At 45.5% G+C, this 24,586-nt stretch overlaps 1 protein-coding gene across 4 annotated transcripts in view; it reads left to right on the top strand.

The window, feature by feature from the left end:
* Positions 1-24,586, top strand: part of LOC147708596 (uncharacterized) — a 174,286-nt gene that overhangs the window by 92,360 nt on the left and 57,340 nt on the right. For all 4 annotated transcript variants that reach the window (XM_086927274.1, XM_086927273.1, XM_086927272.1 and 1 more), the window contains exon 5: positions 14,507-14,608. In XM_086927274.1, the coding sequence (XP_086783400.1) occupies positions 14,507-14,608 (102 nt within the window). The remainder of the gene's footprint in view (positions 1-14,506; positions 14,609-24,586) is intronic.

Raw genomic sequence — 24,586 nt, 5'->3', positions numbered from 1 at the left:
TAGTAATTTAACAATATTGGGACTGATTAAAATCAGACTCGAAAGGTTGATAGGAGTCTCACTGCAAAATACACCATTAAAGATGTTGCTGGGTGTCTGAGAGTCTAAAAACTTTTTTAAAACTTTTTTAAATTACTATTTTATTTGTATTCTTAGTTTTTAAATATTAGTTAACCAGGGGTTAGCAGTCAACAGAAGAAATTTCAAAAGAGTAGGGTGGGGAGGAGCAACCAACATTATCATAATGGCTAAGGAGTATGAGCTGGTGCCAGGCCATCAAGAAAGTGATTTATGAGGATATGGGTTGCCCACAGGAATACCGGAAAATATGAAGGAAATGTGAGGAAGAGGTTAATGGAGAGACTGGAGAGTGAAGGCAGATAGTACGTAATCATATATAGGACTGCCACAATGAGAAGTCAATGAGAGGAATTGTAAATAGCAGTTAAACTGAAGGATAAGGAAAATGCAAAGTCTATACAGGAAAAAGATCACCACTATCTGAGGAATGAACAGTGGAGGAAATATTAATAAGTATGAGGGAGTTAATATTGATACAAAATAATATACTGACGGAGGCACTTAGTGAATGAAACTTTGATCTTGTATATTGAACACTGTAGTGTCTGAGAAGGAATAAAATATCCTACAAAAAAAAACTTTGAACATATGAAAGGCTGAGTTGATTTTACCGCAATTCAAAGTTGTCACCTATAAGTCACACCAGATATAAGGAATTTGTGTGTAACTCGCAGGGGCATTGTGCTGTCATGCATTGGGTGACTGCCAACAGTGGAGAAGGGTTTGGGGAGGATCGTCCTACCTGGAAACAGTGACAGCTTTTCAGCATGTGGGCATTAGGGTCTCATTTCCATAATTATTCCTCAAGTCTGAGTGACACATTTTGCACATTGGTAAACATCCTTAAAGGCCTTTGGTTACTTCATGTTTGAATTAAAGACGGTGCCTACAATTGCTAATTGAAGAGCAGTTAAGTTGTATGGAAGAATATGTTGAAGCTGGACTATTTGAAAAATGCTTCTTGTGTTGGTACACTAACTGGACTATTTCTGCCAAGACTGCTATTATAGTGGAACCCGACCCTAAATGGAGAGGTTGCCACTATAGGAGAATGAGCAGTTCAGTCACTGACGTCTGTTTACTCATGAAATCCAGGGAACCCCACCCTCTCCTGAATGCTGTCTAGATGGTGTTGTGGGCAGAGATGGTCCTCTGATTGCAAACTGTCAAACTAGGTGAGGGATTGTCTTTGTTGAGAGTACCAGCGTCTTTTTCAATGCATTGAACCTTGTTTTTTTTTGTTTTTTTTTTTTTTAAAACCTTTATTGACAAGTTTGACTATACAGTAACAAGCAATCAGTCAGCTCGGGTCATTCCACCGTTATCAACAAGCACATAAGATGAGCGTGGTACACAGCACTTCAGCCGACAACCCGGGGGTCCGGCGGCAGTTGAGCAAACATGTCATAACAATGCACTTTTGAACTCAGGAGACAGAAGGTCTTTTTCTTTTATATTTTTTAGAAAACCAAACAGACAAACGAAAGGAAAAAAATCATAAGTAACAGTCGAGGCATAACATAAGGCTTACACAAATGATCCTACGGGAGGGGGGGACCCACATCTAAAAGGATTCCACATGACAACAATTGAAACTAAGGGGGGGGGGAAGGGGAGGCAAGCCAGCTAGCAATGTATTGAGGAAAATCAAGACCAGAAGGAATACCCGGCTAGGGGGATTGCAACACCTCCGGTGGATTCACAAAGGGGGGAGTACAGATCTCTCCACGATACTGGTTCCACTGATTCCATATCCTCCCCCACTCCTTAGTCCTGCCCCGGGCAACATAGACCGTTTTTTCTCGAAACATGCACCAGTCCATGTTTCTGGACCAGGCCGATAGACTAGGTGCCCTGGAGGATCTCCACAGTTGTGCAATGTCGCTCTTGGCAACCATATTCCCTAGGGTGGCCCATTGTGTCTGAGCCACGCTGTAGTCGTTGGGCTCCCACACATTCAGCAGATATCTTCGGGCCTCAGGCAGGATCGAAACACCTGTTACTTCCTCCATGATGCCATGCACACGGTTCCAAAAGGGCACCACCGCTGGACATTCCCACAGAATATGGAGGAAGGTACCCATCATTCCACAACCACGCTTACACAATCCATCCACAGCGTAACCCATGCATAGCAATCGAGGGCCCGTCACATACACTCGGTGCAGGATTTTCAATTGCACCAGCCGCAGACGGGCAGGGATTGCCACCTCCTTCGGGGAGGACATCGCTGCCTGCCAATCCTCATCGTCCAGTTCCAATCCATCACTGGTCCAGGCCTCACGGAGCTGTAAAGAAGGTCTGCCCGGTCATTCATCAACTTTTTGTAGATAAGAGAGATCGTACTGTCCGGGACAGGGCCGTCGAGCACTCTGTCCTCCAGGGGTGAAGACTCCGGAACAAGAGTGCCGGTCGGGATGACCGAGCTGACGGCATGTCGGACCTGTAAGTATCGAAAGTATTCTTAATCGCTAAGTTTATATTCAATTTGTAGCTCTTCGAAAGTCTTAATCCTATCTTTCTGCCAAAGATCTCCCACCTTACTGATACATATGAGGTCCCATTTCTCAAAGCCCTTGGTGGTCCACAAATTGCCCAACCTCTCGGAGACATAGAGTGGTGTCGCTCGAGTGATAGTGTCTTACCAACCCATAGCTGCATTAGCACTGTACCAGATCCACACCGCTACTTTGGTGGTCCCTGTTAACGTCTTGTCTGACCGTCTGGAGTAGAGCGCCCTGTAGTAATTCCCACCCGGAAGCAACCAATTATCCATAGCAAAGCCCGGGTTAGTAACTGGGCCATATAGTGCATGATTAACCGAGCTCAGCTGAGAGGCCCAGTAATAGCCCCTGATGTCGGGCAATGCTATGCCGTCATCGTACCAAGGCAGCGTGAGCTTAGCCAAGCCAATCTGGGGACGTCCGGTCCACAACAACTTTCTTTGAAGGCTCTCGATCACATGTAAATAGCTGGAAGGTACAAGGTCAAGAGTGTTTTGGAGTGCATACAAAAACCTGGGGAGGGACATCATTTTGAAGAGAGCTGCCCTGCCCACCAGGGACAGCGGCAGCTTACACCAGGCTTTCACATCAGCCTTCAAACGGAGAAGCGGAGGGAGCACATTACGTTGATACCTAACAGCAGGGTCACGTGAGATATATATACCCAAATACTTGAAGCCGGAGGGGGAGATCTGTATCGAGCAGTTGTGCGGCACAGGTGGCGTATCATCAGTGAGCGAATAGACACAGGACTTACTCCAGTTGATCACCAGGCCAGAGTTTCTGCCGAAGGAGGTAAGGACTTCGAACAGTACCCCCAAAGATTTCCGAGGGGAGGTGAGATAAAGGAGAATGTCGTCCGCATACAATGAAATGCGGTCTTCGAAGCCAGGGGACCACCGAATACCCTTAAGCGACGGTTCCCAACGCCGCCAGGCGGCCAGGGGTTCCAGAGCCAGAGCGAAGAGCAGCGGGGACAGGGGGCACCCTTGTCGCGTACCTCTCCCGAGGACAAAAGAAGCCGAGACCCTACCATTAACCACCACCTGAGCCAGGGGCTCCTCATAAAGTAGCCGAACCCAGCCAATGAATACCGGTCCGAAGCCAAATTTCGTCAGAGCCGCCCACAGGTACGGCCATTCCACTGTATCGAATGCCATGGTGGCATCCAGAGAAAGGAAAATGGCCGGCTCACGTAGCGTCTCCGCACTCGCCAGAACGCCGTGTAAACGACGTAAATTCAACGCAGTGTTGCGGGTTGGGATAAAACCAGATTGATCCGGGTGCACCAAGTCCCCAATCACTGTAATCAATCGATTAGCTAACAATTTTGCCAGGATCTTGGGTTCGGCATTGAGGAGTGAAATGGGCCTATAGGAAGTGCACAACTCACGGGGTTTCCCTTCCTTATGTATTACAGCTATAGATGCCAATCTCTGGTCTCCGGGAAGTGAGCCCCTTTCCCTGGACTCCAGAAACATCGAGCGGAGGAACGGCGCCATATTATTCGGACACAATTTATAAAGCTCGATGGGTATGCCGTTTGGGCCTGTGGCCTTCCTGGAGCGAATGGATCGAAAAGCGAGCGCTACTTCATCGGTGGAAAAATCCGCCTCCATAAACTCTCTGTCAGAGTCGGACAAGCTAGGCAAAGCAATGTCCCTGAGCAAAAGACGCGAGTCCTCCTCCGGCCGATCAGAGACTGGTGCATACACCGCTTGGAAGTGACAGGCAAACTCTTCCACGATCTCCAGTGGATCCACCACACGTACACCATCCACACGTTTGACAACCGGCACCACTCGATTCAATCTTTCTTTCTTGTCTAACCATGCAATCAGCTTCCCGGCCTTGTCACCCACATCATACAAATGGCCCTGTTGCTCTCGGCTCATAGCTTTCGCAGCATTCGTAACCAAGGCTTTATAGTCCGATTGTTTCATGTATCTTGTCTCGCGTGACCCCCGACTCAAGGTCTGCTTCCAAAGCAACGATGTCAGATTCCAACCGCTCAACCTCATCATTGTGGCGTTTCTTTGAACTGGCAATGAGCGATAACGTCTGACCCCGAATAACTGCCTTAAAAGCTTCCCACAGGGACACAGACGAGGACACCAAACCTTCATTCTCAGCAAAGTAATGGTCAATTGCATTAACCACCCCAGCCCTGGTCGCCGGAAGACGGAGATGCCAGGGATTGATCGGGGCGATCCGGCCACCGGAGCCCAGATGGAGATAAATGAATATCCACAACGGGGAGTGATCCGAGATGCCTCTAGGCAAGTGTCGGACCTCTCACCGATACAGCCTGGGCTGCAGGCTTGAGGATGTAATCAAGCCTAGCCAAGCTCCCATGTGCTCCAGAGTGGAAGGTGTACTGAGACTGCCCGGGGTGAAGCATTCGCCAACAATCAACCATGCCAAATGTTTCCAAGAAGCCACCAAGGCCGGTCTGCGACTGCGTGAGGGTCCTGGGAGGGTGACAATCCACCAAGCATCAACAACCGAGTTAAAATCACCTCCAACCACCAAAATCCCCCCGGGAAGTTCCAACACCAGTTTCCCCAAGTCGGCAAATGTGGAAGTCTGTAGGCCCGGGGGAACATATATTGAGAGGATGGAGACCACCTTCCCCTCCCACCTACCGATAATGGCCACATATCGTCCCCTATCATCCACTACCGTGTCATCAATCTCCAGGGGGAGGGAATTTCGGATCATAACACCGGTCCCTCTGGATCCCGAGGTGAACCCAGAGTGTGCAACTAATCTGTAACCCCTCCTATGGATCACTGAAATAATATCGAATGCCAAAATATCGACCAGCAAAAATATTGTGTAAAAAATATCGACTGACAAAATATCGAGTTTCTATCTACAAACAGGTAAGTACAAAAATATCGAGTTTAAAATATCGTTTACAAAAATATAGTTTTAAAAAATATCGACTTTACTAAAAACACTATTAAATTAAATTAATATTAAAAACGAAGTACTAAAATATACTTAAGAATACTTAAATTAACTAATGATAATTAAATAGTTAATGAAAGTAACAAAATAAAAAATATTTAATCATATTTCTTAAAACATATATATATAGTAACAAAATATAATTAAATAATAGCCAATATTATTAACTTACAATAAGAAAAGAATAAAAATTACTATTCCCACTCCAGTGGGTGCAACAGTAGGGAAAGCGTTGGATAGCGTAGGGGTTAAAATTACTATTCCCACTCCAAAGAGTGCAACAGTAGGGAAAGCGTTGGATAGCGTAGGGGTTAAAATTACTATTCCCACTCCAGTGGGTGCAACAGTAGGGAAAACGTTGGATAGCGTAGGGGTTTAAATTACTATTCCCACTCCAGTGGGTGCAACAGTAGGGGAAGCGTTGGATAGTGTAGGGGTTAAAATTACTATTCCCACTCCAAAGAGTGCAACAGTAGGGAAAGAGTTGGATAGCGTAGGGGTTAAAATTACTATTCCCACTCCAGTGGGTGCAACAGTAGGGAAAACGTTGGATAGCGTAGAGGTTTAAATTACTATTCCCACTCCAGTGGGTGCAACAGTAGGGAAAGCGTTGGATAGCGTAGGGGTTAAAATTACTATTCCCACTCCAGTGGGTGCAACAGTAGGGAAAGAGTTGGATAGCGTAGGGGTTAAAATTACTATTCCCACTCCAGTGGGTGCAACAGTAGGGAAAGCGTTGGATAGCGTAGGGGTTAAAATTGCTATTCCCACTCCAGTGAGGGCAACAGTAGGGAAAGAGTTGGATAGCGTAGGGGTTAAAATTACTATTCCCACTCCATTGGGTGCAACAGTAGGGAAAGCGTTGGATAGCGTAGGGGTTAAAATTACTATTCCCACTCCAGTGGGTGCAACAGTAGGGAAAGCGTTGGAAAGCGTAGGGGTAAAAATTACTATTCCCACTCCAGTGGGTGCAACAGTAGGGAAAGCGTTGGATAGCGTAGGGGTTAAAATTACTATTCCCACTCCAGAGAATACAACATTAGGGAAATTAAATATTTCATATATTATTCAAAAATCTACAAAAAAATATCTATTAATAATTAATTTTAAACAAAAAATTAACAATAAATATTTAAATTAATCACCTATTAATACTAATTAATTATACATTAACAATTTAATATGTTATAACTTAAACTAATATAACAATTATTTGCAAATAAATAAATTGTAGTTTTATTATTTAATTAATAATTATTAATTTAATTTCCACTTATGCCCCTATAAACTCACTACCCGCTACCTAAATTAAATTAGTTACATCTACATAATTACCAATTAATCAATTAATATAAATTAATTAACAATTTTAAATTCATTATTTAACAAATATAAATTAATTAACACTTAATTACTATTTACTATCAATAAATAAATGTACATATTTAATTATAAATAAATTACTTCCCACCCTATTCCCCTATAAACACACAACCCGCTACAGAATTAAATTATTTAAATTTACATAATTAACAATTAATCTAATACTCTAAATTAATTAACAATTTTATTTAAATTAATTAACAAATATGAATAATTAGCAATTAATTACTAATTACTATCAATAAATAAATTTACATATTTAATTATAATTAAATTACTTCCCACCCTATTCCCCTATAAACCCACAACCCGCTACAGAATTAAATTATTTAAATTTACATAATTAACAATTAATCTATTACTCTAAATTAATTAACAATTTTATTTAAATTAATTAACAAATATTAATAATTAGCAATTAATTACTAATTACTATCAATAAATAAATTTACATATTTAATTAATTATAATTAAATTACTTCCCACCCTATTCCCCTATAAACCCACAACCCGCTACAGATTAAAATTACACAAAAATTATTAAAACAAAATTCGTTAAATATAATTATTTATAACATAAATACACAATGTTCACACATATAATAACATAAAAAGACACTATAAATAATTATATATTATTATAAATTCGATATATTGTACTATCTATATTATATACTTCGATATTTTAACTATCTATATTTTTTACAGTCGATATTACTTCACTTACCTTAAAAACGATATTTTTGTAGTCGATATTCTGTCCTGTCGATATTTTGTCCACTCGATATTAAATACACGATATTTTGTCCAAACTATATTTTGGACTCGATATTATGTCTGTGCACCCCCTCCTATTCATGGCTTGGAACGTGTTCCCCACCAAGTGCGTTTCCTGCAATAGTACAATATCAGGTGAATGGCGTTTCAAGTACTGAAGTACAATCCCTCGTTTTATCTTGTCCCCCAAGCCGTTGACATTCCAACTTAAAACTCTCAACCCCCTATCCCCCATCCCATAACAATTGGCAGGGTCCCCCAAACCCCGTGAAAGAAACACAGATCACAATATGCGACAGTATGCAGCCTCTGAAACAGTGCAAACAGAAAGAAACCCCCCCTCCCCCAAAATGTCCCACACTCACATCCCCCCACCCTGCACCCCTGCGAAAACACAAAGAACCACCCCAATTTGCAGTGTGCCTGTCGCCCTACCACAGAAAACTAGTCTACAAGAAGAAAAAGGAACACCCCAGGAGGAGGACAAGTCCCAATCCCCCCGCCGCCCCAGGGTTAGTTTCATGAAAATGTCAGTGACCCCAAAAAGAGAGCGAACCACCGCAACATTGTACGGCAGTTACACATGCCGGTTTCCTTACTCCTCCTGGTCCTTCCGGCCTCCCTCAGCGCCCTTGGATTGCTCTGCAGTGTCCTGCTGCGTCGACAAAGTGTCCAACCAGTCACTAACCACCCCTGGCATATCAAAAAAGAACACACGCTCATTATGTTCGATACGCAATCGGGTAGGGAAAAGCATGGCATATTTCATGCCCTGGTCTCTCAATCTGCGCTTCAATCCGGTAAATCCCAGTCTCTGCTTCTGCACCGATTGGGTGAAGTCAGGGTAGAAGCTGATGGATGCATTCTCAAATTTGGTGGGACCATTGGTCCTCGAAGCCTGCAAGATGGCGTCCCTGAAGTTAAAGATCCTCGCAATGATGGGTCGTGGTGTAGCGCCCTGTGTGCGTCGTCCGCCCGGAACTCTATGGGCACGCTCTACCGCGAAGAAGTTACTTAGGCCCTCATGGGCGAGATAGTTCAGAATCAGGTCCTCCACAAGGGGATCTGTCGATTGATCGGCTGAGGACTCCGGAACTCCGACGATGCGAACGTTATTTCGCCTAGCACGGCTTTCAAAATCCTCGAGCCGGCGGGCAAACTGTTCGCTCGAGGTTCGTAGGGTCCGGACCTCGGTCTGGAGATTCAAAACATCGGTGGTGAGACTGGCGGTTTTGATGTCTAGCGACTTGACTCTCTCGTTTGTCTTAGCCAAATCCGCCCTAATCAAACTGTCATCCACTGCCACTGTGTCAATTTTAGAGGCCAAAGTCTCATATTGTTGGCCCATGGATGACTTCACGCTCGCGATGGCGCCCATCACATCACGAAGAGTCAGCTCCTCCGTTTCAGGGGGGCCACCACCAAGGTCCTCAGGAGTTTGTCCAGTTCCGCTGGGTGAACCCTTGTTGCGCGCAAAGCGGTCGATAATGGTGGTTTGGGTAATGCCACCCCGAGTTGTGTTCTTAGTCATCCGCTTGTCGCTATCGGGCTTCCCCGCCATGGTAGGCTGCGCGCCCCTTGGGGCCTCTGAGACCTGGTGAGAATGGCTCCCTATGGAGAGAAGCAGCAAACAATCAAAGTGCAGGGCGCCTGTGAAGAGCAATTAGGCAAGTGAGCACATGGGCCAGCTGGATCAAGGGACAGTCGTCTCCCAGTCGTCTTGGGCGGGGAAAACCGAAAGTAGACCCCGGACTGCGATCCCTTCCACACGCCGTTGTTGTTCAATTACTCTCGGGGTATCCCAAATGCCCAAGTCCCTGGATAACGCACGGTGTAGGCCTTCAGGCTTCAGGACGGAGTATCTCAGGTGTCCGGCATCCGATTCAAATTCTGAAAAAGGCCATCTAGGTCAGGAGAGTCTCAGCTACAATAACCCATAGTCAGAAACAGGATAAGTGACAGGATAGATGTAGGAGGCGGCGAGGGTTTCGGGAGCTCTCAGCTCACGCGACCATCTTGGATGCGCGCTAAGCTCCTCTTGAACCTTGTTTTTAGGTTGTTACAAGATCTTGCAATGTAAAGTAGAAGAGTTAGCACATCCAGAGCTTTGATACCAATAAAAGTGGCAATTGCACAGTCTTTGGTTTGTTTTTGTCTCCTGCCAACACTGGGTAAGATTTTCACTTGTCTTTTGTAAGGGCAGCGACAACTTCGCATCTGGCAAGGGGGCTGTGCACTATCTGTAATAGGGTGCACTGTCTCTGTTTGAGCTTGGCACATCTCGTTAAAGATGTGCCATAAAAAGAACAGGGTCAGTGTGCTCTATCTATAGTACGCTCCCTGGCATCTACATAACAAACGCTATGTGATGTTCGTGATCACTAAGTGATTGTGAAAATTAGGAGAGTCATGACAGACAAATGCATCTTGATGAAGTCACTGTTAATAATAGTTATAGTTCAACACAATTGATCAGTGTTTGCAAATGTGTTCCTTTTGGGTATGCTAATCGACCGCAAACACAATGCTATAAAATGGAGGATCACAGCCCTCTCGCCAAACCCTCCTTACTTTGTGTTGGGTTTGCATATCTTTCTGTTCTCAGTCCTTTTGCTCGCCAACCCCAAAACTGGCAACAAGAGAACTGGAGTGGCAAACTGCTGAGCAAGAAAATAATAACTTGGCAAAGTGAAAACAGAATTTCATAAAGTTCTGGCTGGTTAATAACGAGCAGTGATACTCAAAGTCTGGCCTTTACATGTTACCACCATGGTAAACACCAGCACGAGCTGCTCTTTATTGCTGAGCACTAATATTAAAAAAAGTTAAATAAACATGCAAATATTTATTTGCAGGTAAAATGAATAACTAGGGCTCTAGTGCATTTCCTGTGGGGCCAAAGCTGCTGTCCCTTACCTACAGACTCGCGCCCCAGACATTCGCGCTCCTTCATCCCCGCCATCGCCGCAGCTGCCAGGACACCGCAGCGCGGCAGCCGGGACAGGGGACTACATCCCCCAACATCCTCAGCGGTAGGACGCCGCCTCCAGCAACCAGGGAGCGCCCGAAGGCGCTTTAAAAGAAGGACTGCCCTCGGGGGAGCGGGGTGCTCTAGTGCATTTCCTGTGGGGCCAAAGCTGCTGTCCCTTACCTACAGACTCGCGCCCAGACATTCGCGCTCCTTCATCCCCGCCATCGCCGCAGCTGCCAGGACACCGCAGCGCGGCAGCCGGGACAGGGGACTACATCCCCCAACATCCTCAGCGGCAGGACGCCGCCTCCAGCAACCAGGGAGCGCCCGAAGGCGCTTTAAAAGAAGGACTGCCCTCCGCGTCGCGGGTAGCGCCGGGAGAAGCCCGGGACAAGGGCGGGACCATCTAAGGCCATCATAGGCCAGAGGAGGCCGGGTCGGGTCATCCCCCCTTGCATGTGAATTGATTGATTACGTGCTATGAGGAACACTGACTCAAGGTACCTTACCAACTGATTATATTTGTGTTATTCTACAGGTTCTTGCCAAGGGTCACTGTGGCTTGACTCCCGACATTGTTTTTGTTCTGATTGTTACAAGCTGTTACACTATGTCTTGTAAGGGGGTCTGTAGAAAACACTCCTTGGAGGGTGACTTGCTCAGGGGAAGAATGGACTATTACTTCAAGAGTGCTCTAACGCCCATTGCTAGTGAATTGGAAAGACTTGAACGATCTCCAGCCATGGACAGTTCACTTAATATGGGTTCTCCCTCACAGACTGCTGATATAGCTCCACCTATATCATTATTGGAAGAACTCAATCTAATGTGTAAAGCCTCGTATGTCTCTGTGAATATAGAAAATGTGCTAACTCCCGTTCCTATCTCCCCTATAGCTATGACTAGTCCTGGTCCCAGTCGTTCTTCCCAACCGACCCAGATCTTACAGGACACAATTCACCCAACATCAAATTCCCTACCCATAGTCTCTACCCAGGTGCCCTCGGCCAAAAGGAAGAGAGATAAAGTTAACCAAACAGGCAGTCAGGTCAAAAAACAAAAATTAAGCCGACAGCGACCAGTACACAATACCCCTAGCACTAATAATCTGAATGTACTTGTACAGGATTCCCTATTATCCGTGCTTGAAAATATCATGAAATCTATTATATCCCCATTGCTCGATAAAATAACTAGCCTAGGGGATAGACTAACGGGACTTGAAGAAGCAATAAAGGCTAACTCGCTACCTACAAAAACCTTGGGAGGACCAGTACCACTACAGTGCCCACCCCCCATAGAATCACCTGTTTCTATTATACAAAACACAACCATCTGTAAACAAATAGCTGCCCCACCCGTGAACACTTTAAAAAACTCGAAAGCAGCCACGATACCACAGTGTTCTCACCTCAGGGTTGGGCAAAATAAAGAAATGCCATCCCAAAATAGAATAGCGGCTAGACATAACACCATCCCACGTAAAACTAATCACCTTCATTTGCCACCAGAGGCAGCTCCCATTGTGTCTGTCCTCGCAGGTATACCAGAACTCCCAAAGGGGAAACATGAAAGTCAGCAGGATCTAAGGAACAAGGTAGCGTTCTGGTTAACTAAGAATAGACCATTGCCCACCAATATAGATGGCACTATTCTAAGCGTCAGAAGGGTGGGCTGGCTAGGACCCCTTGTAAAAAATACTGTGGGCGATTTGGTTCTCGTAAAATTCAGCAACAAATATGTCGTCCCATACCTCAAATCTTGGCAGCCGCAAATAGGTGATGGTCCAATATCTACTTGGAGTTTAAGCGATTTTTACCCTAGATATTTATATGTCCCGTCGCACCGTTAAGTAACTCAGAGTAACTTCCGGACGGCTAGAAGTGGTCCTGTACTGAATGGCCCCCTTTCCCCCTATTTTTAATTTTGTTCATTTCTTTTTGTTGTCCAGTGATTAGCTGAATTTTAAATTCTTTTATGGATTTAATCACTTTTTTAAATGTTTGTTAATTTCTTGCGAAATGAAATGTCTTTGATGTGTTGATGTATATATATGTGTTGCTGTTGCTTTTATGATTTTACATTGAAATCGAATAAAGCTAGTCGAAACCTCAAACTAGGGCAGTGTTCCCCATCACTTAACTTTAGTTAACCTGAAAATAAATGCTTTCCTGTTTATTTAACATTTATTTAGACCTACTTGTACAATCCCTGAATCATCTAGACCCCCTTACCGTCACCCTGCTAGCAGCTGTGCGGCCCTCGGTCACACCACAGGCTATACTTTGTGGCCCCTGTGAGTACCCATGATATAGAGGGTAGGAAGATCTGCCTATTTCCTGGTTGACGGTTATTAGTTGTCAGTAAGATAAAATGTGTACCTATGTGCCCCAGTATCCAGCAGAGCTCCTCAGGGCCTTGAGAAACTGGCCGCACTCACTTAATCATTTTGGAAGCCAAACAGCAGTGTACTCAAAATCTATTCTGTGTCTAACTTCTTCCTCAAGCTGGAGTGGATCTCAACCTTATCTGCCCAGCCGTTGGCAGCTGGGCAGCACCCATTGACAATGAGTGGCAGAGCATTTCCCGAATTTGTTATTTAAACAAGCTAGTTTGGAATTTGTTTTAACCCTCAGGTGCTTCTGATGTGACCTGTGCCCATGATCCTCTAGCCTTGCTTTACCATGACACCTTGTATATTCACTTAAACAAGACCTGGAGACAAAGAAGATAGAGATGAAGTGTGAGATGGAATACCCAAGCCTTCCTTCTTGCAAAAGCCGCCCATGCAAATAATCATCATGATCCGCTAAGGGTGACCGTAATGAAACCTGCACCAATTTTACTGTGATCATCTTTCAGTCTGTACTTGTTATGATGTTAATGATTATTATTGCAAAACCCATACATATAATGTTTGCAAAGATCCACAAAAATGTTAAATGAATAAACACAAAGGACTTTATTTGATTTAAACCACTGGACTTAATATAGTAGGGGAGGCCAGTAGGCATGAACCCTCGGTGCAGCTTTGTGGCGCAAAAAATTACAAATGCTGCTACTAGCAAGTGGTTGTACAAAGGGGTGAAGAGGGTTAATCCATCAACATTGCAGGGTAGGTAGATCAGTATATAGGGAAGGGTTGAGGTTGAGTTATGACACTTGATGGCTCCACTGTGATCAGTGACCCTAAAAACTATTCCAGAAAGGTGAAAAGGCAGGTGGACCATAGGAAAATGAAAAACACCAGTGATAGATGAAATATACATGGTTGGGACTTTTATCCTTGCATATATAATCTTCTAGAGATTCGATTTAACAGATTTGCACAATGTGACAGACGTATCCTTCTAATCTTGCAAGTTGTTGATCAGCATCTAGAATACAGATTAAAATACACCTTGAAGGGCTTACTGTGACCCATTCCCAACAAGGGCTAGTTTGCAGTTGATAAAATTGTGCGTTTGTAATGTGTTTCTAGTCTATTATTAGTAGGATCCTCCAATAAATGCATATTAATTATATCTCTCCTGATTAGTAATTTATCCATGATAAAAATGAGACTTTGTGTAAAATATAATCAATTAAACTTGTGTGACAGCGAGGACCAGGCAGTTCAAATGTGCCTTGAGACAAAACAAATTGATTTTCTGTAAGCAACTTCTCCATAGTATTGTATTGTATTTGTAGACATTACTACCCCATGTGGGGTGTAGAAGTACTTTGCCACATAAGTAGCACACTACACCTAGTAGGGTGTGTTGCAGCATAACATTAATGCACTTCTGTTTTGATTAACACTGTATATTTATAACAGGACATGAGGTTACTTCGCCAGCTGCATCATTTCCCATAAAAGAAGAGGAAACAACGTTTTCCATGTACCATCATGACACTGAAGGCATTGGTAGCCCAGTAGGTGAGTAAACAGCATAAATGCCTTTCCTATTTAAGTGCCAAATATCTCCGGATGCACAGGTTTCAGTCCCTTTGAAGCAGAGTTTCAAGAACAACCTTAACTGCTGTCTGCCTGTCAATTCAGGATAACCTCAATTAATCTACCCAGTGTCTTTATATTCAGAGTGTATGTAGGTCTGTATGTGTGAATGTACATAAAGAGCGCAACTCTTGTTGTAAAGTAAATGCGTGCCGTATAAGGAACAAGAAACGGGGCTGAGAACCGTGAGATACAATAGTTGTGGGAGGTTGAATTAAGTTTCTGTAAAAGGTGAACTCCTCTAATCTGGCATCCTTGAGTGCGGTGTTGTTGATATTGTTACTTGTGGACTATTACTGAATTTGGCCAAGTCTGCAATCTCTAAGGTCTGGGACTTCAGAGGGCCATGCTTTCAGGAGATTTGTTCAGTCAGTCAGTGGCAGTACACTCTACCGATGAAGGATTTGGTGAAAATGAGACCCTCGACCACTTGCTTTAATGACACATTGATTGCTGAAAAAAATCACTGCAAAGTGGTTGAAAATAGCAGGAGGAAAACCTACGATATCCTAGCAAACAAACTTCATATAAGGGCAATTATAACATTGGAATGTTGGGAGCTTTATTGTAGACAATGGAGTGCTTCATGCTGCCCGCAGAGCAACATTCCAATGTTTTACAAAGGCCTCTCGGAGCTCGTGGGGATTTAAGTCCCCTCGAGCTTCGAAAGGCCTTTGTTTTATTTGTTAGAACATTCTACCCTCTAGTGGCAGAATGTTCTAATAGCCTTATAGCCCTTCGTAGCAGGGCTATACTGGATATTAAAGTCCCTGTCTCTTGTTAAAGTCCCTCGCCTTCAGCTCAGGCCTTTAACGCGGGAGCAGGCCTTTACTATAGCCTTATAGCCCGCTAACGCGGGCTATACCGGCTATTAAAGGCCCGCTGAATCGTTAAAGGGCCGAGCCGAAGGCGAGGGACTTTAACGAGACAGCAGGACTTTAATTGCCGGTATAGCCCTGCTACGAAGGGCTATAAGGCTATTTGAACATTCTGCCACTAGAGGGCAGAATGTTATAACAAATTAAACAAAGGGTTCTCGAAGCTCGAGGGATAAATCCCCTCGAGCTTCGAGAAGCCTTTGTAGAACATTGGAATGTTGCTCTGCGGGCCTTTACCGGCCCGTAGAAGCAGGGAGCACTCCTTTGTCTGCAATGGAGCTCCCAACATTCTAATGTTCTATAGCCTGTATAGCCCACTACAGCGGGCTATAAGGCTATATTAAAATCTATCACAAAACGCCGACTTTTTCCCAGATCAAATTAAAAACTGCAGTAACACTTTGAGAGAAACGTATTCCATTGTGGACTGCTTAATCAAACCAGAAGCTTCGTCTGGGGCTGGTGGAGGCTTCCATTAGCCACTATGATAAACTTGTAGACTACTTTGTAAAAAGGGTCAATGACATCTACTCACACTTCACAGTAAGCATCAGATCCTAAGAAGGTAGGTCCACCCTGTACAATGGGTGACTCATCGCAAAGGGTAGAATTGAAAGAGCTAACCCTGCTTGATAATTTTTTTTCACTGCCCATGATGAATCAAGGTAAGTAGGGCTTTCCTGATGACCCGATCAAACCAAGTACATTTTAAAGCTTCACAAGTTTGGCGCACCCACCTTTTTAAAGCTTGCTAATCTTTCTTTGGTGTCATTGGTGGTGCCTACGCCATGGAAATACACCAAAGTCATCCCCCTCTTCAAGAAATCCTCTGTTGATGCTGCTCAGCCAGAAAACTACTATCCTATTTCCTTCATCTTTGACTCGGCATCCTCCATATAGAAATCTGCTTGAGGGATATTGGCCTGAATACAGCAGCCAAAATGTTGCTGGTCCAGTTTATACCACTGCCTTCTCATAAGGGGATTGGCAGTGGTAGTCCTGGCAGCTCTAGGGATGCTGATGCTAATGGGTACCATAAAATGCTCTGACCATGTCACAGGAATATGGGTAGACACTTGAAAGGTGGGTAGGTTAGAGAAAACAGGATCCAAAAGATGTCCCGCAGTGTGCATCAAACCCACCACTAAATGATTAAACGGAGTCATTAGTCTGATCAAAATGTAAATTTAGGTTGGAAATGATGTTAAAATGAGAAAGTTTGAGTGGCAGTGGGGAAATATAGTCATCATCATCATCACAATCTTTATTCGATCCATTAAAATACAGATCATAAAAGTACAAACCTGCACATAAAAATAAATATCCTGTATGCCTTCAAGTCCTGTCCGGATATAGAATTTATGCCATCTTTATAATGTCAATCTCTATGATTGTAAACCTTTGACATAGTGGTGTCTCTTCTGTAATCAATAATTGTTTTTAAAAGAAATCATGAATTTTAGTACTTCTCAATACTAATATGAATTATCTGTTGTCTCTTTTTGCACCATGTATTGATATTTTTGCACAATCACTTCAGCACTTTATTGTTTTCAGCAGGCATTATGGCAGGCCCACTTGGGCTCTATTTAGATCATTATATTTCTGAATCATGACATGATTGTTGTTACAATATATTAGAGTATATTACATGGCTTATTGCATTACATTATCAATTCTAATGTTTGCTTATATATATTGGGTTGACACTCCTTACACATAGACATAATTACTTGTCATGTTGTAGTATCATCCAATTATTAATAATGCTATGTAAATATGTTTGTAAATATATCAATTACGAACTTACTTTTATACTAAGATGAAAAATGTCCTGGAAAAGATATTTGTTCCTTAGGGATTTTCCGCTATTTCATCAGTAACAACATCGTTATCTTGTACAGTATTTCTTTCATGTTCATGATTCATTTGTATGCACTGCCACTTTAAATGCTGCGCTCTATGACGAGCAGTTTGTCATGTGATCAAGCCTTGTTCGAAGGCGAAACGCGTCATGGCGGCAGCGCTGGCTTCACTAAAATAAACCACCTTGCACCAGCACTTTACGGGTCGACTCTTTGTCATTAAGAACTAGGCAGTTCCTTGCTGCCGATGGTGTGACAAGCCTCGTGAATAAAAATAAATATATAAACATATCACAGAATTCATTATTAGCTGCAGAGTCCATATGAGAATATAGAAACCCTGCACTAGAAGCTAAAATTTCCCCCAACTCCAATCAGTATATTAGTCGGGCGAGCAAAAACACCTCAAAATACTAAACTATAAAGTGATGTGGTGCAGAGTTTTCTTTCTTCTAAAGCAAACCCATTAAAAAGAAGCTATTGAACAACATATGAATTGATTGGAAAGTCTCTTTAAAAAATAAAGTGCTGCACAGCATTGTTCAAAGTTAAAACTTCTTAAAATCGGGAGGATGAACCTTGCACATTCTTCCTTATAAAGACCACAGAATAAAACTATATGGAGGCCAGACTGTTTTGAAAGCTTATCACAGGGGCAGTGTGACCAATCAGAGTGGCTAAATTTCCCTGCAGGAAAGCCTAATATTAAAGAAATTCAATTCATTTGAGAACTCATTAAAATGTATCTATGCTGTGGTATTTCAGTAATTTCTAAATAGGAGAACTCCCCCACTGGAATTGCAGGGATACGCTCATAAAATATGACTGAATTCTTTAGACGGTTAGCTACCTGACGATCAAAAGCAGCCTTATTAAAATAAATAGTCTTTAGAAATTTAGTCTATAAATGCTTCTCTAAAATGTCTAAATTGGCTAAAGATCAGAAGACCTGAAAAGGTAAAATTCTTATTAACGTGACTGCAGACCACACTGCATCCAATAGTAGTATTGTGAATCATAGCAATACCCCTTGCGCCCTGCCCACAGGGTCTGTTACATCTTTTAATACATTAGCCAGTCGGTAGTGCTAATGCTGGCTCAGACTGTGTTGACTGGTTTAACCATGTTTTCATGAGAAACTGTACATCTGGTAATTGATCTTAGATAAAGTCTAAATTGTTGAAAAAATGACGTACCAGTGAACCGCAGGTGATACTGAACACTTTACCGCTGGAAGTACATACACTGTCCCCCGAGGGTCGGTAAACGGGGTTAGCAACAAGTTTGAGAGAAAACCCACAGTGGTTGCACCTGCCGTTTTCCTCCGCCAGGGTATTGGAACAGGCACTGTGCAAAACCTGCCTAAGCGATAATAGCTGAGAAGCCAAATAAGTTAACTTTTGTCCCACCGGAGGGGCAGAGTTTCTGGCCCCTGGCGGATCGAGGAGCAAATGGACTTGCCTTTGGCACACCTGCGACACGTCAGTTAATCAGCCCCATTTTATGGTTGATCCGCCGTTTAGGAGGTAGCATACGGCGGCCACTAGACTGTTACCTAGCCCTGTACAATGGCCTAGCCAGAGCAGCTGGCAAGGTAAGTACTAGAAATAGGAGGCGCTCTGTCTGATCGATACTCCCAATCCAGCCCTACCTTCCCCAGTGATTCAGATCTAGATACAGTACACAGAGAAGTTAAAAAGATTAAAAGCAGCAATAAAATTCAGTAAATTGCAAATCTGGCAAGGATCTCAGGCAGTTTTACCCATAACAGTGTAGAGCATCTGCGCATCGGCCCCTTTTTAGGTTTTGACTGGCCATGCGCTTTGCGCATGTGCCAAAAAACCTCTTGAGTTGTGTGTGTGGGTTTGGGTCGGCCCTTGTCATTCATTGGCTGGCTCCATAAATGGAGCCTAGCCATTGGACGAGGGGCCTGTCCGTCAATGCCGGACCAGACACGGGGGCGTTCCCGACATTCTTTGACTTTTGCCGACGTCACGCGACGCCGGGAACGCCCCCGATTCTGGTCCGGCATTGCCGGCACCTGCCTCTGCCTTCCTGCTCGGGACATTGCACAAAAGACGCTCGATAGCCCCTCCCTCCCGCTCCGTGGCAGCCCGTCTCCCTCCCTCTCCTCAGGCCGGCCGGCCAGCTGAAGGAAGCAGCCGTCCGCCTCCAGCCAGGGCCGCGCTGGGATTGGCCCAGCCGGCCGAGCCTCCACCACGTCATCGGGAGGAGGAGTGGAGAGCAGGAAGCAAGAGATCTGCCAGATGTCCAGGTGAGTGCTTTGTTTTTTAGTTTGTTGCTTTGTCCTTGTGTGTGTGTCTGTTCCCGCCCCTCACCCTCCCGCTGTCAGTGTGTGGCCGTTCCCGACCCCCCTCCCGCTCTTCGTGCCTTTCCGCCCCCCCCCCTCCTCCGTTTACCTCGTGTGTGGCCGTTCCCGACCCCCCTCCCGCTCTTCGTGAAAAGGCAAACAAAAAACATTATCAATAATTTGATAGCCCTTGGTGGGGAAAACATGCCTCTGGAGATTTTAACAATGCCGCACAGGGAGAAGGAGGGAAATGCTTTATTGATTAGGCCGCGATGAAAGAGCCCTGTTTCCCGCCCGCCCACACCCTTCATACTCGGAGACAGCCTGACTGAGGTAAGCGTGCCGTCGCTCGTCGTGTTAATGCACACGCACTTCACGATGGAGATAGCAGAACAATGACGAAGAGTAGTGAAGCACACGCCCCTGACTCATCTTTGGATCATGGCCAGTGCGACACATGCTCCGGAGAGCACCGCGATGGCGTCGGGAGTTGTCCTGTCTCCATGCTCCCCGGCCTGTCATCACTTCTGCGCGACAACCTCTAAAGGTCATTTCAATTGTTTCGCTGGGGGTGTTTTCTATGCTTTCCTGCAGCTCTGTTTTTGCGAGTAAAATAACAAAACCAAAAATATCTACGTTTGCATTTAAACTGCTCCTCGTGAACAGTTAAGACAGATGTGGCCATGTGTGAAGATAAAAGGGCTGTGTATTATTTGAGGGGAACGGCGAAAGAATGCAAGGGGTTTGGGGACCACAGCTTCATTTCTAAAATAAATAAAGGCCCAACGTTTTTTAGGAGGCCATCCCAACTTTCCACTGGCTGAATACTGGGATGTCCGAAAAACAGGTCTTCCTTGTCTTGCTTCCTCATCATGATTCTTTCTACCAGGCAAAAAAAAACACATTAAATGCCAACCACTTCCGATTGGACCGGGAGACACATTGTTATGCGCTTAACTCGGGTTGTGTGTGATCTGCCAGCAAAGTCACGCGCTGTGAACAAATCACAAAGGAGGCCGTGAAAGGGGCGGGGGGCGAGGGGGGGAGCTGATGTTCTGGCAGTCGCAGGTGACAGACCCCTAACAAGTCCCCGGGAGCAGAGGAGAAGTTTATAGGCTGCTAATAAACTGTGACCAATCGGTGAATGGCCCTAATTGTGCCATGCTGGGTGCAGGGCACAAGTTCTTGGGAGAGACCGCACTTGCTCTCTCGTCCCTCCACAGTCGCAGGGGCCTCGGAGCATGTGGCAGGCTCTGATGTTTGACACACTGAATGGGCGTATGTTCCTTGCATTAAACGTGTAGAATATCTAATTATGGCCGCACAATGATGATTTATAGCCAGAGGCATATGCAAACAAGACGCTGTCGCCCATTTAGACAGAGAAGACAGCCCTGGACCGGCTGCTCGTGCGTTTATTAAAAGGAATATTTGACCAACCGGTTAACTTTCAATTACTCTCCATTCACGGCCCATGAAAGTAAAAACATTGGGTCCCCTAAATGGTAATTTACTGCTCTTGCTATGGCTCATTTATCAAATTAAAATTGGCTTGAACCACAATCACGCTCCCTAAGAAATAATCTACCGGAGAAAAATATGAACCCCCCCTACTCACTAATACTTCAGATGGTTTTACATAAAAATAAGAAGAAAAATACTTTTCTGATGAGCATGATTGAGAGTGCAGATTGAGAGTGCAGATTGAGAGTGCAGATTGAGAGTGTAGAGTGCAGATTGAGAGTGTAGAGTGCAGATTGAGAGTGTAGAGTGCAGATTGAGAGTGTAGAGTGCAGATTGAGAGTGTAGAGTGCAGATTGAGAGTGCAGATTGAGAGTGCAGATTGAGAGTGGAGCTTCAGAGTGGAGCTTCAGAGTGGAGCTTCAGAGTGGAGCTTCAGAGTGCAGAGTGGAGCTTCAGAGTGGAGCTTCAGAGTGGAGCTTCAGAGTGGAGCTTCAGAGTGGAGCTTCAGAGTGGAGCTTCAGAGTGGAGCTTCAGAGTGGAGCTTCAGAGTGCAGAGTGGAGCTTCAGAGTGGAGCTTCAGAGTGGAGCTTCAGAGTGGAGCTTCAGAGTGGAGCTTCAGAGTGGAGCTGTGGAGCTTCAGAGTGCAGAGTGGAGCTTCAGAGTGGAGCTTCAGAGTGCAGAGTGGAGCTTCAGAGTGGAGCTTCAGAGTGCAGAGTGGAGCTTCAGAGGGGAGCTTCAGAGTGCAGAGTGGAGCTTCAGAGTGCAGAGGGGAGCTTCAGAGTGCAGATTCAGAGTGCAGAGTGGAGCTTCAGAGTGGAGCTTCAGAGTGCAGATTCAGAGTGCAGAGTGGAGCTTCAGAGTGGAGCTTCAGAGGGGAGCTTCAGAGTGCAGAGTGGAGCTTCAGAGTGGAGCTTCAGAGGGGAGCTTCAGAGTGCAGAGTGGAGCTTCAGAGTGGAGCTTCAGAGGGGAGCTTCAGAGTGCAGAGTGGAGCTTCAGAGGGGAGCTTCAGAGTGCAGAGTGGAGCTTCAGAGGGGAGCTTCAGAGGGGAGCTGCAGAGGGGAGCTGCAGAGGGGAGCTTCAGAGGGGAGCTTCAGAGGGGAGCTTCAGAGGGGAGCTTCAGAGTGCAGATTCAGAGTGCAGAGTGGAGCTTCAGAGTGGAGCTTCAGAGTGGAGCTTCAGAGTGGAGCTTCAGAGTGGAGCTTCAGAGTGCAGATTCAGAGTGCAGAGTGCAGATTCAGAGTGCAGAGTGGAGCTTCAGAGTGCAGAGTGGAGCTTCAGAGTGCAGAGTGGAGCTGCAGATTCAGAGTGGAGCTTCAGAGTGCAGATTCAGAGTGGAGCTTCAGAGTGCAGATTCAGAGTGGAGCTTCAGAGTGCAGATTCAGAGTGCAGATTCAGAGTGCAGATTCAGAGTGGAGCTTCAGAGTGGAGCTTCAGAGTGGAGCTTCAGAGTGGAGCTTCAGAGTGGAGCTTCAGAGTGGAGCTTCAGAGTGGAGCTTCAGAGTGGAGCTTCAGAGTGGAGCTTCAGAGTGGAGCTTCAGAGTGGAGCTTCAGAGTGGAGCTTCAGAGTGGAGCTTCAGAGTGGAGCTTCAGAGTGGAGCTTCAGAGTGGAGCTTCAGAGTGGAGCTTCAGAGTGGAGCATCAGAGTGCAGATTCAGAGTGGAGCTTCAGAGTGCAGAGTGGAGCTTCAGAGTGGAGCTTCAGAGTGGAGCTTCAGAGTGGAGCTTCAGAGTGGAGCTTCAGAGTGGAGCTTCAGAGTGCAGAGTGGAGCTTCAGAGTGCAGAGTGGAGCTTCAGAGTGCAGAGTGGAGCTTCAGAGTGCAGAGTGGAGCTTCAGAGTGCAGAGTGGAGCTTCAGAGTGCAGAGTGGAGCTTCAGAGTGCAGAGTGGAGCTTCAGAGTGGAGATTCAGAGTGCAGAGTGGAGATTCAGAGTGCAGAGTGGAGATTCAGAGTGCAGATTCAGAGTGTAGAGTGGAGCTTCAGAGTGCAGATTCAGAGTGGAGCTTCAGAGTGCAGATTCAGAGTGGAGCTTCAGAGTGCAGAGTGGAGCTTCAGAGTGCAGATTCAGAGTGGAGCTTCAGAGTGCAGAGTGGAGCTTCAGAGTGCAGAGTGGAGCTTCAGAGTGCAGATTCAGAGTGGAGCTTCAGAGTGCAGAGTGGAGCTTCAGAGTGCAGATTCAGAGTGGAGCTTCAGAGTGCAGAGTGGAGCTTCAGAGTGCAGATTCAGAGTGGAGCTTCAGAGTGCAGAGTGGAGCTTCAGAGTGCAGATTCAGAGTGGAGATTCAGAGTGCAGAGTGGAGATTCAGAGTGCAGATTCAGAGTGGAGCTTCAGAGTGCAGAGTGGAGATTCAGGGTGGAGCTTCAGAGTGCAGAGTGGAGCTTCAGAGTGCAGAGTGGAGATTCAGAGTGCAGAGTGGAGATTCAGAGTGGAGATTCAGAGTGGAGCTTCAGAGTGCAGAGTGGAGCTTCAGAGTGCAGAGTGGAGCTTCAGAGTGCAGAGTGGAGATTCAGAGTGCAGAGTGGAGCTTCAGAGTGGAGCTTCAGAGTGGAGCTTCAGAGTGGAGCTTCAGAGTGGAGCTTCAGAGTGGAGCTTCAGAGTGGAGCTTCAGAGTGCAGAGTGGAGCTTCAGAGTGCAGATTCAGAGTGGAGCTTCAGAGTGCAGAGTGGAGCTTCAGAGTGCAGATTCAGAGTGGAGATTCAGAGTGCAGAGTGGAGATTCAGAGTGCAGATTCAGAGTGGAGCTTCAGAGTGCAGAGTGGAGATTCAGGGTGGAGCTTCAGAGTGCAGAGTGGAGCTTCAGAGTGCAGAGTGGAGATTCAGAGTGCAGAGTGGAGATTCAGAGTGGAGATTCAGAGTGGAGCTTCAGAGTGCAGAGTGGAGCTTCAGAGTGCAGAGTGGAGCTTCAGAGTGCAGAGTGGAGCTTCAGAGTGCAGAGTGGAGCTTCAGAGTGCAGAGTGGAGCTTCAGAGTGCAGAGTGGAGCTTCAGAGTGCAGAGTGGAGCTTCAGAGTGGAGATTCAGAGTGGAGCTTCAGAGTGGAGCTTCAGAGTGGAGCTTCAGAGTGCAGAGTGGAGCTTCAGAGTGGAGCTTCAGAGTGGAGCTTCAGAGTGGAGCTTCAGAGTGGAGCTTCAGAGTGGAGCGTGGAGCTTCAGAGTGCAGAGTGGAGCTTCAGAGTGCAGAGTGGAGCTTCAGAGTGGAGCTTCAGAGTGGAGCGTGGAGCTTCAGAGTGCAGAGTGGAGCTTCAGAGTGCAGAGTGGAGCTTCAGAGTGCAGAGTGGAGCTTCAGAGTGCAGAGTGGAGATTCAGAGTGCAGAGTGGAGCTTCAGAGTGGAGATTCAGAGTGGAGCTTCAGAGTGCAGAGTGGAGCTTCAGAGTGCAGAGTGGAGATTC

This window comes from Lissotriton vulgaris, chromosome 6 (genome assembly GCF_964263255.1).
Source record: "Lissotriton vulgaris chromosome 6, aLisVul1.2, whole genome shotgun sequence".
In the NCBI taxonomy this organism is placed as follows: Eukaryota; Metazoa; Chordata; class Amphibia; order Caudata; family Salamandridae; genus Lissotriton; species Lissotriton vulgaris.
The sequence above is the reverse complement of the archived record's forward strand: the minus strand, read 5'-3'. Positions and strand labels throughout refer to the sequence as shown.